Below are 15,480 nucleotides of genomic sequence, written 5' to 3'. Positions count from 1 at the left end.
ATAAAAGTAAGATTCCAATATAATGCTTTTCTTTAGAGTAAAGAACAAAGCTCAGGCCCATAAACTTTTGAGAGATGTTCCTCTTTTTTTCAGAAAGTTTGAGCGATGTTCACTTAACTTCAAAATGAATATTTTTTTTTTTTTTGGCCTAATTAGTCTACATCTTTCCATTTTGGCAAGGCAGGGCATTAATTTTTTTTTAAAGAAAAATTAAAATTTCGATTATATTCATATGAAAATAAACTTAATAACTGTTAAATTAAATATTTTATATCGATATATATATATATATATATAATTTAAATGTGTTTATAAAATATATAAATTTATATGTAAATATTTCACATAACAATTCATAAGTTCATTTTTCATATAAAATTTATTTTTTAACATTTAAACCTATCTAACAAGTTTTGGTTTGATGTATTAAAATTATTTTTAAAATTGTAAATCTATAAATTTGAATCCTAATTAAGTGTTTCAAATTATCAATAAAGACTTTAGAGAATTTTAACAGTTTTTCATATATTAAATGTACTGTCACGACCCAACCTATGGGTCGGATCAGTACTAGGACCTGATTCGGTATAAAGCCCCCGAGGCCCGTAGTAAGCCTTACTGTTCTCAAACCTATTACCAGGCCTACAATTTAGGCTCAATATGTATATAAAATAATTTAAATTAAACTGCTATAATTTTATTTCGGACCAGCTTAACCCATTAATTATCAGAAACTAAAATTAGAGGAGTCCAACTCAACACTGTTATATCATTTACAAACTATTTAAAACTCATAAAAAATTTTCATTTGTTAATACAAAAACTTAAATTCATGCAATTCCTGACAGAATTAATACTACTACTAGTACATGCGAAGTTCTAAATTACAAATTTAGATAATAATAATAATACAGTTAAGTTTTTTTTTTTTCATAACCTACGAGGAAAATAACAGGTTATTTTTAAAAATGTCTCTTCCTGTAGCCTGGAAAAATATGGTGAACAGGAGTGACCGTTCAACTCAGAAAGTAAAATACCAATTTTAATCATAATCTCTATAACTATCTAAAGCTAATGCACCATGTGGAATGAAATGCAACATCGTCATAATTTCCATATTATAACAGCAAAAAGGCAATTTGGAGCACTCACACACTCAACACTGTCAAACAATATATATATGGGAGCTGATCCTCCATACAGCCTTCTTAATCCAACCTCTACCAGCGAGTGTCTCTCAAGTCAGATTTTCGCTTAATAAACCAAATGCGAGGTCCCAGCGAGTGTCTCTCAAGCCGCGTCTACCCCGAAGGACCGGGTTCCAGCGAATGTCTCTCAAGCCGTGTCTACCCCACACCCCACACCACACACCACACGCACGCCAACGCACGCACACTGCTCCAAATTATCGCAAACAACATCCATGGCACTTCATCATTTTAAAATGCACTATAAATCATGCCTAGTATTTAACTACATAGATATATATTTATAAGTGATGCATGGGCATGCTTAAACATATAATAATATTGAAATTATAATTAAAATTAATATTTTACTCACAGACTAAACCGAAGTCACTGTGGTGGCTGGGCAGGGGAGGAAGGCTGTCCCGGCTCACCTGACAATTTTATTACAATTATTTAATACATTTGACTCAATACAAACTAAGAAAAGACCAAAGATATCCTAAGTCGTGCCGAAAATCTGGCAGAGTCTCTCCTATATCTAAGACTTACCCAACCTGTAAAACGGTTCAAATAACACTTCTAAACTCAACCCATATCTCATATCATTATATGGCCCCTCCTGGACCCTCCAAACCAGGCAATAATCAGACAACTCAATTATAAAACTTTAAAACTAATATTTTTCAAAAACTATCCAAACTAATTTTAAAAATTCTATAAACCTGACCCACGGTCCTTAACAATATTATAAGGCTATTACAATAAGAATCGTAATTTTCTTATCATTCACAAATACTTTATAAATTTTATTCTAACCCAGTACAAGGCAAAAATTGAGTAATGTATAGTTCAAATTTACCTATGCCAAATTTGACAACTGGAACACGTCCATAACGTATGAAAATGGTGAGGTAGTCTAAAATTTTGACTCGGTTCTGAAATGGTTCTAGCAGCTTATTTGCTCGGCCCGAAATTGCAGATCCGGGAGACGATCGAATTTTCACAAAATGAAAGTACATAGGCGAAGTCCACAATACCAAGGTTATAATAAAATATATATATATATATAATAATTATTTAAAAATTATGGATGTTACATGTACATTTGATTTGTTCTATAATATAATAGGCAAGTTTTTTTTTTTGATGTTATTGCCTTAAACTTCTAAGTGAATAATAACTGCTAAAGCCCTGTTTAATAATAAGTAGCATTTAATGTTTTGATGAAAGTTAAAATATTATTTTTCTTATTTATATTATTTTGTGATATAATATTTATACTAATAGTTAGGGATTGAGGGGGTCATACATAATAAATTACCTTTCATTTCTTAACTTTTAAAGATTGATGAAGCGTTTTAACTATTATTGATAAGATTTGATCACTATTTTTATATTTAACAGTTAATGCAACAGTTATTTTTATTAAGCACTTCTATTTTAACAGTTATATAAATAGCTAACCACTAACACATTAACATAAAATATGAAATACTTATTTATTATGAAAAAAATACATTTTTTGTCTAAAAACTTAAAATTATAACTTTTTTTTCCTTTAACAATAATAAAATTACTTTATTATTTTATAACTACATTTTTAAAATTATTTAATTATTTTATTTTTTAAAAAAATTTAATTATTTTGTTATTTCGATAATAAAATAAATAATATATATAATAAATTAATAATTATATTTTTATTTTAATAGTATAATAAATAATATAATATTTTAAATTAATAAATTATATATTTATTTTAATAATAAAATAAACAATATAATATAATACATTTATAATTTTATATTTATTTCAATAAAAAAATAAATTATATGATACATACCCTTATTAGTCATTTTATATATTGACAACAGCAGCTAAATATAGTTTTACTAAACACTTAATATAAATCAGCTATTATGAATTACCAGTTATCAGCTATTAGCTAATAATAACAGCCATCAGCTGCATTTAACAGTTAAACCAAATAGACCCTAAAGATTATCAAACACTTTACACTATAAAAAATAATCGGTTTTATAACTGATTATTATAACTGACTGAAATTAGTTACAATTAGTAATTAATTTTATAACCAATTTGCGATTTCGGTTTTTGTTTTAGTAAAATAATTAATTAAAAAAAAATTAACAACTGATTCAATAATTGGTTACTAAATCGATCATTATTAGCAATTGATTTATAATTGGTTGCTAATATCAATTGCTAATAGCAACCAATTTATAATTTGTTGCTAAATTGATTACTAATTGACATTAAAAAAAATTAAATATACAATTAGTAACAAATTTTAAAATCGGTTGCTATTAATAACTAATTTTAAAATTGGCTGCTAAAATCTATTACTAATAGCAATCGATTTTAAAATTGGTTTCTAACAGTAATCGATTTAAAGAATAGATTACTAAATTAAAGAATTGTTTTAATTGGCTCCAAAGTTAGCAATCAATTTGTAATTTATTGCAAAAATTAGCAATCAATTTGTAATCGATTGCTAAATTCGGTTATAATTTACAATCGATTTATTATCAATTGTTAATAGCAAATGATTTTTGCAATCAATTGAAAATTGGTTGTTATATTTTTTTTCTCCAAAAATTCAGGCTTGTTTTTTTTTATTTTTAATTTGCAACCGATTTGCGAATCGATTGCTAACAGTAACCGATTTTGCAAACGATTTTCTCCCCAAAATTTCTGCCCCTTTTTTTTATTTTTTATTTTTTTTTATTTACAACCGATTTGTGAATCGGTTGCTAACAGCAATCAATTTTTATAACTTATTTTTTTTTCTAAAAATTCTCGCACAATTTTTTATTTTTTCTTTATTTGCAATCAATTTGAGAATCGGTTGCTAATCGATTTTGCAATCGATTTTTTTCTCCAAAAAATTATCTCTTATTTTTTATTTTTTTTTTATTTTGATTTGTAATTGATTTACAAAATCAGTTGCTAACAGTGACCGATTAAAATCGGTTGTTATTAGTAACCGATTTTGCAACTAATTAAGAATTGATTACAAAATTTTCTTCTAAAAAATTATCGTCCAATACTTAAAAAAAATTAGCAGCTGACAATCAATTTCTAATTAACTTGTATAAACTGCTACTCTTTTTTTTTTTTTCCTTACTACTCATTTTTTCTTTCTTTCTTCTCTTTTTTCTCATTTTCTTAATCTTTTTTTTTCATTATCATATTTTTTATTTATCATCTTTTCTTTTTTAATATATTTTTTTATCATTTTTTCTTTATCATCTATTTTCTTATTTATTTTTTTCCATATATTTTCTTCTTCATTATCTTTTTCTTTTTCTTCTTTTTTTTTCTTTTTTCGTCCTTTTTTATATTTTTTATTTAATTTATTTTTCTTTTACATAAAATAAAAATTTTTGTACAAATATATTTTTTGTTAGTAAATTATTTGTAGTATTAATTTTTAGCCTTTTTTTTGTTATAATATATATATGGTAATTTTTTTTTAGTAATTTGTCTTATAAATATGTTTTTTATATTTAATTTTTCGTTAATATTTTTTTATACTAGTTATTATTAGTAAATTTTTATAATATGTTTATATTAATTTTTAGCAATAATTTTCATTAATAATTTATTATTTTAGTAATTTTTGTAAATTTTATTTATTTATTTTTATTTAAAAATTTAAATTTTTATAATTTTTTTTTAATTAGCAACCGACTTTTCGATTGCTAAACTAGTTGTAAATAATAACCGATTTATAAATGATTATAAAATTATAAAATTAAAGACGCCACATTTTTTACAACGGATTATATTTCGGTTGCTACTAGCAACCGACTTCATTTGCTAAATCGATTATTACTAGCAACTGATAGTTTTTTATCAAAAATTTTATTTTTTTTTTAAGATTAACTAATTTAGCAATTAATTTGGCTATCGATTGCTATTTGTAATCGATTTAATTATCGGTTACTACTTACAACTAGACTCATTGCAATAAATTAATCAGTTGCTAATCTTTTTTTTTTTAATTGGTAGTTCTCTTATTAGAGTATCTACTGGTTATCCGCTATTAAAACAATTAATAATTACTAAAATAACTAATATTATCAAACAAGTACTAATTATTTCCATTAAAAAACATTCTGATTGTTATATTAATTTCCTTTTGTAATAATTACTTTAAATAAAGAAATTAATATATAAGAATAACAATTAATTAGAATATTAATTATAAGTTAAAATCAAAATTCAATTATAAAATAAACTTTTTATTAAATAAATAATTTAAACTATGATGGTTATTGAACTGTTTTATGAATAGAAATTTCAGAATTTTTTTATGGTATAAATTAATTATTTATAAAGTAAATTTTATTTGCTTATTTATTTTTACTCCTGACAGCCCATATGAGCGGCTATGTCATTCTTGAGTGGGCTATCTGACTTCGTGACTCCGGTGTTTGGCTAGCTTATATCGAGTCGGCTGTGCCATATTTATAAAATAATTTTTTTTTATAAGATATAAATTGTTTTTCAGAGAATATATTATAAATTACCTAAATGTTGAATGTTGACCTTCAACATATAGCGTGATTTTCGACCTTAGGCCATATATGAATTTTTTTTTTTTTAATATCAATTTAAATAATAATATTAAATCTGTTCCACTAATCAATTAATTAATTAAAGAATCCTGAATTTTTAATTAAATATATTCCCGTTTGATGGTATAACTACCGCGTGTCTAGCTTAGCGAAAGCCAACGACAAGATGCAGAGAAAGTTCTGACAGAGGACGGAGAATCTTAAGAGCATGTATATATATATATTTGTTAATGGTTATATAATAAAGGCAAAGAAGTTTCATAGGCAACTCTCTCCTCTGATGGGTCAAATTCATGGAATTCCAAGGAGAAATTCTTGTTTATTTACCTTTGGAGAATTATTTATAATGTTTCTTGCAGGGAACCTGTGGAGGGGCAGTCTCCATGCAGTGTTAAATGGGAACACATTTGTTCCCTCTAACACATACCTATTCTACTAGGGGTGTTTTAGTACAACACTACATGCAGTACTATATAATGTTCTAAATGGCTAATTAATTGCTGTGACATTCACCAATTTCATGGGCATTGAAAAGGCATTAGCTTTTTTTTTTTTTTTAAATATCTATTACATTCAATAGAATCATATATATATTTGATCATATGAAGTAATGAGGCAAAATGTCAACAAAAATCTCCAACTGTGATGGCTACAAAGATGGATCATCAATATCATGATTCCTTCTAAACTCAAAATTTTCTTTCCCTTTGACTAAATAAAAGGAAGACTAAAATGGAACCCAACATAGCTACACATTTGCACTATATTATATCAATATCATCTTTCCGATTGAGAAGAATTTGTTCACCCTTATGTTATTTAATAATTATTTATGTAAATTCTATACTTTAGAATGTGTTTAATAATGTTTAGATTAAATATTTATATTGAGATTTGTGTATTTATTATTTTAATTATATATAAATATTAAAGTTTATATGAATTTTAATATAAATATTTAATTTAAAAACTATTAGACTCATTTATATAATTTATGTTAGATTTATCCAATGAAAAATTTAGAATTAAAGAGTTGTAATAATTTTATTGTTTATAAAGTAAAATTTACAATTATTGAACTAGTAAAAAAAATTATTGAATGAAATAGAAGATATATTATATAATATATGAATGGAATTAAAAAAAAAAGGAAATTCCCATTTAACTCAGCCCAATGAGACTCTAGTGAAAATGATAAAATGTAGAAACTACAATATAAGCTTTTTTTTTATTTATAATATATTGAAAATTGACATTGCAAACGTGTAAAAGTTAAAGCAGGTTAACTTAAATAAAAGAAAAGGAAAAGTTATGGTAAATGTAAGTTTTGCGAGAAAATAATTAAATAACGTAATAGACCCGTTTTGGTCAATGAAGATGTCAACATCGGCAAATTTTTCCAGAGTGGTAAAAAGTTAGGAAGTTATGATGCAATGGGATCCACCAATGACCCCCTCTTGCTTCTTGCCATCTTCCTAAATCCCTAAAACCCCTTCCTCACCTTTAACTATATATATATAATAATAATAATAATAAACCACCTCTCCTTCATCTTTGCGCCTCTCTCTATCACTTTCTCTCTCTTCAAACTGCCTCTGTCGTTTATCCTTCCAGCTCTCCCTCATTTTCTCCTTCTGAAGCTCTTCGCCTCTGTCGAACAATTCACGCACGGTATGGCTTTACTTTCATTTTCTTTCTTATTGCATATGTGCATGCTTGTCTAGCTATTGCTTTAATTGAATAGAAGCCTTTTTCTTTTCTCTCATTTTCTATAATGTTTTTCATCGCCTTCTTTGTCTACATGCATGTTGTTCTTTCTTTAATTTCCGGTCATCGTCTATATTTTCCGGTGGAAAGGTTACCGGCAACTACTAACACAAGTGATATTATCTCTATTATAAATCATGCATACTCACCTCTCTGTCTCACTTGCGCCTCAACCTGATTAATCGGTGATCAGAACTCCCTTTTTATATTCTTGTTTGTGATTTCTCTTTATTTATAACCGGATACGAAAATTAACTGAAGTTTTAATATCGTCAGAAAAACTGCGAACAAAACGAAAAAGCAGTTGGTGTTAGTTTTTTCACCTACATAAATATACTTAACCGCATCACGCGATTTGTATGATGTTGATCTCCGCCTACGCTTAACTGAAGCGAAGTTGTTGAACACGCGCCTTTGTATTGGTAGTTTTAAGACCTTTTTCAGTTACTCACGGGTCCTTTTCTTTCTTTTTTGTTTTCTTTCTTTTTTGTTTTATGGAAGTTAGTAGTAAAACTGTAGGATTGCATGGTATCTGGATCGTACACGTCGCTTAGAGGGTCCCATGAGTGGACTGGGCCTGGAGGCCCATCGGATCAACATAATGGTAAAAAATAGAAAAATACTAGTTCACGGCTTTCAGATCTTGCCCCCTCGGGCAAAAGACACGTGCAGGTGTAGGACGTACGTGTGGGGTGGAGATCCTAGTGTCCACTGAGTAGTCGGTGCGGGTAAAAGGTCCCAGTAGTTTTGGAGGACCCCAGCAAAAGTGAAAAAGTACTAATACCTGAAAAACAGTTATATATAAGCATTTTATGATGGCGAGAGGTTTGGTGACAGTCTGGTAGACAATACACTAATGCATTTTGCAAATTTCATTTTTTCCATTATTTTAGTAGCCCTTTTGCCTAGTTTGCTTGTAATCAATGGAAGCTCAGTAGCTCACCTTATTTTAATCAACTGCTCTTTTGTGAATTTAATATCTTCTTGGCTCTTGCAGCCTTTAATTTCGCTTACTTTGATTATAAATATATAGTACTGTACGTAGTAGGTTCATTAGACCACCAAGACCTACCTAAAAACACACACACCAAAGTCATTAATTAGTGATTAGCCCATGAAAAGTGTCACTTACAGAAGGCATGCATTGGTTACCTTTCCACCAAACTAATTCACATCCCCCGAAAATGTCCCATAAAACAAAAATGTTATATTACGCTAGTCGAATTCATTTGCAGTTCTACGAGTTTTTTTTTTATTATTCTATTACTATTTGAATTATTATTAAGGAGAATATTATTTAAAAAATATTTATTAAAAATTTTAATTTCAAATTTAATTTATGATATTTTAATTATTAAATTAAAAATATTATATTTTTAATATTTAAAATAAATTTTTTTTTTCAAAAAATAATTTGAATCTCAATTCTATGGGGAATCTAAAACCGAGTCCAGACAGATGTTAAAACCTTCATTATTAACCATTTCATTAGCTGACACGTCGTATTAGTCATTTGTATTTGTTGTCAACTTGTCATGATTTTGTTAAATAAAATAATACTACTTTGTTTTTTCTCTGTTCACACTTTCGGTTGCATATGTCAAGGGGACGTGGCAGTTGGGCACGTGGCATGTTGTGTCCATCTTAGGTTGTCATGGTTTTTGCTTTGTGGCAAGTGCCAACACCACCCCATAGTTTGCTCCGAATCTCTCTTCTTTTCTTTTCTTTTCTTTGGTCTTTATATACTCTCATCGCTTATATACTTTAAACAGATAAATATTCCAATTAATGACTGTCTTTTGCTCAGAATTTGTGCGGTATTAACGGCAGAAATTAAGGGTTTTGTTTTGTTTTGTTTTGCTGTGTTAACTTGCCTTTCGTGTGTAATTATGATAGTTCCACTTTAGAACAATTCGATTGTGAGGAGAGCAAATCTACCCATGTTTGTTATTATCCACACATAAAACTATGTATGTTAAGTAATTAATTATTGAATTTGTCTTATTAAGTGCTTTTTTTTTTTTGGGCAATGAGACACTCATTCTTTATATATTTTTCTTAAGATACTAATTTTTGTTCTCTATTTGCGTAGTTGTCTCTTGTAATTAAATAAGCTAATACAGCACTCATTATGTTGCTAAGCTGCGTTAATCTTGAGCAAAAATATTCTACCAATAATTTCTTGGAACTGTCGAATTTTTCTTAGAAGTTCCTTTCCAATGTTGACACTTGACAGGAGAGAGGCCATGCAATTAATTATAGATTAAAAATTCAATATTTAAATGATTTACAAGTCATTTAATTTCTTTTATGTCATTTTTCCAGCCTTGGATGGAGCTTTAGGATCTCCAAAGAATTGTTTTTCTGAATCTTTTAGGATATTTCAGTACATTCATGTAATTTTCTTTCTTTTAGAACCCCTTCCAATTTCTTTCCGAAATTCAAGTGCCATTGAAGAAAATCCTACGTACTCTGACTTTAAGCTTGTAATGAAACCTTACGTGAAGGGTTGAATATTGTGACAGTACTTTTATGCAATCTCAACTTCACGTCAGTATCAGCTGATGGAAACCCTACTCGCTCATGTAAGTATCAGATGAATCATCTGATGGAAACCTTCTTAACAACCTTTCAAATCGGCCATGCATGGCCGAGTCATTGAATTTGATTTATGCTTTTAATTATTTTCTTCCTTTTGTTGTCATCTTGTTTCTCTGATTAAAAAAGGGGTTCTCATTTCGAAAGGGACCTTTCTTAAACTAGCTAATCTGGAGGAAGAGCCCACAGTAATGCTTTAGAAACACTTGAAACATGATGATTTCACAGAGAAATGCTAGAAAATGATTTTATTTTATACAATTAGAAGCTCTTTTCTCTAAAATATATGTCATCATGTCATTGAAATTAAAGAACATTTTTCAGGAAGCAAAATGGTTCCTGAGATTTAGTTGTGTTGAAGTGATATGAATATTATTGCATTAAAATCAATTCCACGTATACCGATCTCTATTTAATTACCTTAATTAGTTTGAAAGTTTCTTTTTTTTCCAGTTTTCTATCTCTAAAAAAAGGAAAAAAAAAATCTGCGAAAAGATTCAGAGAAGATTGTAGTATACTCTATGTTCTGGCCTACCACAGTAAACAAGATAAACCATATGGCTAATTCTGCCCTCCACCACGTTTACTTGACAGGAAAGCAGTTGAATTGGAACTAATTAATCCATATAAATGGCTGTCATTTTCTTTTTTTTTTTTTTGCCTACAGTGGTCTGTCAACAGCCCATTTTATACTTTTGACATGGAAATTCATTGATATAGCGTTTGATACGTTGCATCTCTTTTTATGGAAATTGTTTCTATGATTTGTTTTCAATTCTGTGGAGGTCGAACTGAAACTCAAAGATGAAACTCCAGCGTCAAATTTAACCTAGACTGATAATAAAGTAGAAAAAGAAAAGAGTGACAAAGATGTTTACATTGCATATACGGGTAAAGGCTTGAAGGAGCTCTCACGTTAAATCTAGTAGGTTATTTATTTATTTACTATTTTTTTAGGGTTCCCATGATAACTGACAATAAAATTTATTTTTAACCTTTTATATTTCCGAATTATTTTTTTATTGGATTTTTTATGGGTGCCATCTCATAATGGGACCCATATGTTTCGCAAATATAAAAGATGCATGCCAATCAAAATAGGAAAGAAAATTTTGAGCAGACTCATTGGCCCCCTGTCATGTTCATTTGGTTAGGCTTTGACAAGGATGTTTAAATTTGAAGTTTTTGCCTCGTTGGGTCATCTCGTTTGCTCTATTGTTCATCTCATTAGGATTCAGTATCCCAAACATGCTCTATTGTTTTTGTCATCAGCTTAATTTTGTCAAAAATTGTGTGTTTGGCATATTTTCAATATGGGAAATTTCTAGCGTTTTATGGCTAACTGGGTCTAGCCCATGGTGGACATCTCTTCTGCTTGTGGGCACTTAATTATGGGTTGCAAAAGGATCCGTGAATTCCATATTGCTCAGTTCTGAGCGTAGTTAGTACTTGTTTAACGTTACTTTCGTTCTAATAAGTACTTACTGAGATTTGCTTCTTACTTTTTGCAGTAACAATTTCCTTATAATATACTTGAAATATAGAAATGTTCACGAGAAATATCGCAAAGTTCAATCAAGCTTTGGGATTTCAAAGATCATCTACCAATAAACAAAAATTGCAGCCTGGTAGTGGTCGCTCCATAAGTATGAGAGCATCTAATTTAAGTCATTTCATTGCTGGTGGACCTACTTCCATAGACGATGCCAGTTATAACTCATGGGTGGTAAGTTGTCATCATGGCCTCCAGCATATGTATTATACAATTGGCGAGCAATTCAAAACCTTAGCAAATTAAAGCCATAAGAGCTAGATCATACAGTATCATCATCGACAATAACAATAAGTGAAATAATAAATAAAATTCTCAGGTGGAACACCCTTCTGCACTAGGTTCATTTGATCAGATGATGAGAGCAGCAAAGGGGAGGAAGATTGCAGTGTTTTTAGATTACGACGGTACTCTTGCACCTATTGTAGATAATCCTGATCTCGCCTTCATGTCTGATGAGGTAAACAATAATCTTTATGTGCACATATCTAAAAGGCAACCAGTAATGCTAATTATTGTATGTCCTTCGTCGCAGATGCGTTCAGCAGTACGGGAAGTTGCAAAGTATTTTCCAACAGCTATAATCAGTGGTAGGAGCAGGGAAAAGGTAACAACTACTAAATTTTCTGTTTGGTTAATGATTTATTTTGTTATTATATTTTTCTTTTGCTTTCTAAGTAATCACTTTCTTTTCGACGCAGGTAAAAGAATTTGTACAGTTAAGTAATGTATACTATGCAGGAAGCCATGGCATGGATATTATGGCACCACGGAGGCCAGTCAAGTCTTGTGATGGGAAGTACCACACCATAGCCCTTGATAAGAAGGTACACATGATTATATTATTTCATTTTTTTTTCTTCCCTTATTCACCTTTAAATTATGTGATCATCCATACAAATTATGATAAGAATTAGTTAATTACTTCCGAGCTACAGTTGTAAAACAAAGAAAGAAAGGGCAAAATCCTTATTGTACCATAGACTGATAATTTCTAACACGAGAACTCGTTTCTTCCTCTTAACTAATAACATGCCTTGTTCGATTTGGTAGGGGAATGAGGTTCTCTTTCAACCTGCTAAGAAATTTTTGCCTGCAATTCAAAAGGTAAGATAGCTTTTGATTTGTGAAGGCAATTTGTGGTTTTACTGGAGACCATTCAATGTTAATTATGTGCACAGATATTACCAGAATCAACACATATCATTTGTGTAGAAGAAAGAATATGTGACCGCTCACTAATAATATATATCCAGTTGTATATGGCTAACAATTATAAGTTATTTTAATTGTGCTACCACCATGCCTAGGTAGCTGCACCTTTATTGGAATGCACTAACAAAGTTCTATATGCTTGTGACAGGTACGAACAGCATTGAGAGAGAAAGTCATGAAAATACAAGGTGCCAGGATAGAGGACAACAGGTTTTGCATCTCTGTACATTTCCGACAGGTTAGAGAAGAGGTAATAAGCTCCACATAGCACATTGATACATATTCTTTTAAGAAGTGGGTGCACTTGAGCATCGTCATCGTTACCAACTATTGTTTTAGCAAAAAGGAGTAGGGTAGATTTTTCTTTTATTCTTAAAACCTAATAACAAGCGTACTGCTGTTAAATCCAGGATTATGGAATTTTAGAGAAGACAGTGAAATCTGTTCTTGAACATTATCCGGAATTTCACTTAAGCTGGGGTAAAAAGGTATGGGGATATAGAATTCTTAATTTCAATCTTCATTTGTCTATAACTGAGCAAGATTTTCCTCTAATGCTTGTGCAAATTCACATAAAAGGTTATGGAAATACGACCATCGATAGAGTGGGACAAAGGTCATGCCCTAGAATACTTACTTGATACTCTTGGGCTAAGCAACTCCTCTGATGTTCTCCCAGTGTACATAGGAGATGATCGAACGGATGAAGATGCTTTCAAGGTATCATTCAAGAAAAATTATGAAGGCATCACGAGTTTTTTTCAATTTATGAAAAGCTGTCATGGGTCATTCTTTTCATGGTTCTAGTTGTTTTCCAAATGAATTTTGTAGGTAATACAAGGAAGGGGCCAAGGCTACCCAATAATTGTAAGTTCCAGTCCAAAGGAAACTAAAGCTTCATTCTCCCTTCATGATCCATCGGAAGTGTTGACATTCTTGTTACGTCTAGCAAGGTGGAGTAAGTCTTCCAGTTCAAGCAGATCACTAGCTCAAATCTGGGGTGTGGTAGATTGAAGCCAAGTTTAATGTAGGGCAAAATTAAGATGTTTATACACAGAGAAAAGGGTACGGAATGGATGAGATATCATTGTAAGGTATATCCGTCTATGCTTCCCGCTTCTAAGTTAGCTGTCAAATTTATCAGCAGGGTATGTAAATGATTTTCCATAAGAAATTCAAAAGAAAAAAAAAATCCAAAATTGTAGCGTAAAATGCACAAGCAACAATTGATGCCTGGGAATTTTGAGGCCCATGACCACAGAGCATTTAGCTTATAGGAATATGATGGGCTGGGCATGGCTCACATCCTAGTCCAGCTTCATAACTAAAAGTTGCTATTTTTTTTTTTCCACGCCAACAGTAGAATTAGATTTTTTTTTTCCTTTTAACAGAATATTCAAAGTACTTTGGCTTATTAAGTTATTATCGTTCAACGTTCAAACAAGAACCTAAAAAGGGCAAAATCCACGAAAGCATTATCTACCCACGAGAGGGAATCCGTCGCTTTTGATCGAAAAAGTAAAATACGAATATAAAACCAAAATATATCCAAATTGACATTGATGTATCATTTATGCAACCTGTGTTAGGGTTCATGCACTTGCTTGGCCATATCCTGGTTCCTTTGTGGATCAAAAAGGGCCACGTACCTCGTCTCCTGTTAAATGTTCCCCACAATTTTTTCGAACATCAATAATATTACTAAAATTTCATTCTCTTATAAATATAATTAAAAAAAGATGGTGATCCTACAAACCAGAGAAAATCCAAGGAACTTATCACGATGTATTGAGAAATTGTTTAATACGAAGATTATTAATTTAGTTAATTGGATTAAAGAATATTTAATTTAGTTTATTGGATTAAAGAATATACATTTGAAATTTTTTTATCTATATCTAAATGTATAATTTGATTTATACATTTAATATTAGCACACTATAATATTAAGTATGACCTATTATATTTTTGAATAAAATTTATTATTATTTAAAAAAATTAATTATTATTTTTCAAAAAATATTAATATTAAATAGTTGTATATACTCAAATATTTGTAATGAGTGATTAATAAATAATAATCACTGTGATTTAGTGGCCTTATGGCTTTGGGGGTGTTGGGTGCCTCAATATAGGCAGCAAGCCTATATTGAAGAACCACCAGCGCAGGGAATAATATAGGCAGCGAATTGTACCGCCAGCCACAAACTATAACAATTTGTTTTAGGAGGCAATATATAGGCGGTTAGAAGCCGCTAAATGAAGCAAAAAGCTATAGCATTTGCCAGATTAAGAAACTATTCCATGGAAAATGCTCAATAATTCAGGGTTCAAGCTCAACCAAAAACTGCAAGAAACGTGTCCCAACTTCGCTTACTTTTTCATGTGCACACGAGGAATCCCTGCAACATTAGCCCATTTAATTTAGAAGCTGACAAATGTCAGAATCTGAGAATGCCAGAATGGGTCTAACGTTTGGTTGCAGAAAATTGCTTCATCTTTTTCAGAGAATCATACTAATGTCTGGCCTATACTGAGTTACAGAAGATAAGAA

The 15,480-nt window shown here is 30.0% G+C and overlaps 1 protein-coding gene across 1 annotated transcript; it reads left to right on the top strand.

The window, feature by feature from the left end:
• Positions 1–7,323: 7,323 nt before the first annotated feature.
• Positions 7,324–14,138, top strand: LOC110646804 (probable trehalose-phosphate phosphatase C). The gene is made up of 10 exons (XM_021800361.2): positions 7,324–7,465; positions 11,671–11,885; positions 12,031–12,171; positions 12,247–12,318; positions 12,413–12,538; positions 12,765–12,818; positions 13,075–13,176; positions 13,337–13,414; positions 13,506–13,646; positions 13,758–14,138. The coding sequence occupies exons 2-10, from the start codon at positions 11,706–11,708 to the stop codon at positions 13,938–13,940; spliced, it is 1,077 nt and encodes a 358-aa protein (XP_021656053.2). The 5' UTR covers positions 7,324–7,465; positions 11,671–11,705; the 3' UTR covers positions 13,941–14,138.
• Positions 14,139–15,480: the final 1,342 nt, after the last annotated feature.

The sequence above is a fragment of the Hevea brasiliensis genome, chromosome 13 (assembly GCF_030052815.1).
Source record: "Hevea brasiliensis isolate MT/VB/25A 57/8 chromosome 13, ASM3005281v1, whole genome shotgun sequence".
NCBI classification, from domain to species: Eukaryota; Viridiplantae; Streptophyta; class Magnoliopsida; order Malpighiales; family Euphorbiaceae; genus Hevea; species Hevea brasiliensis.
Note: the sequence above shows the minus strand (reverse complement) of the source record. Positions and strands in the feature narration are given on the sequence as shown.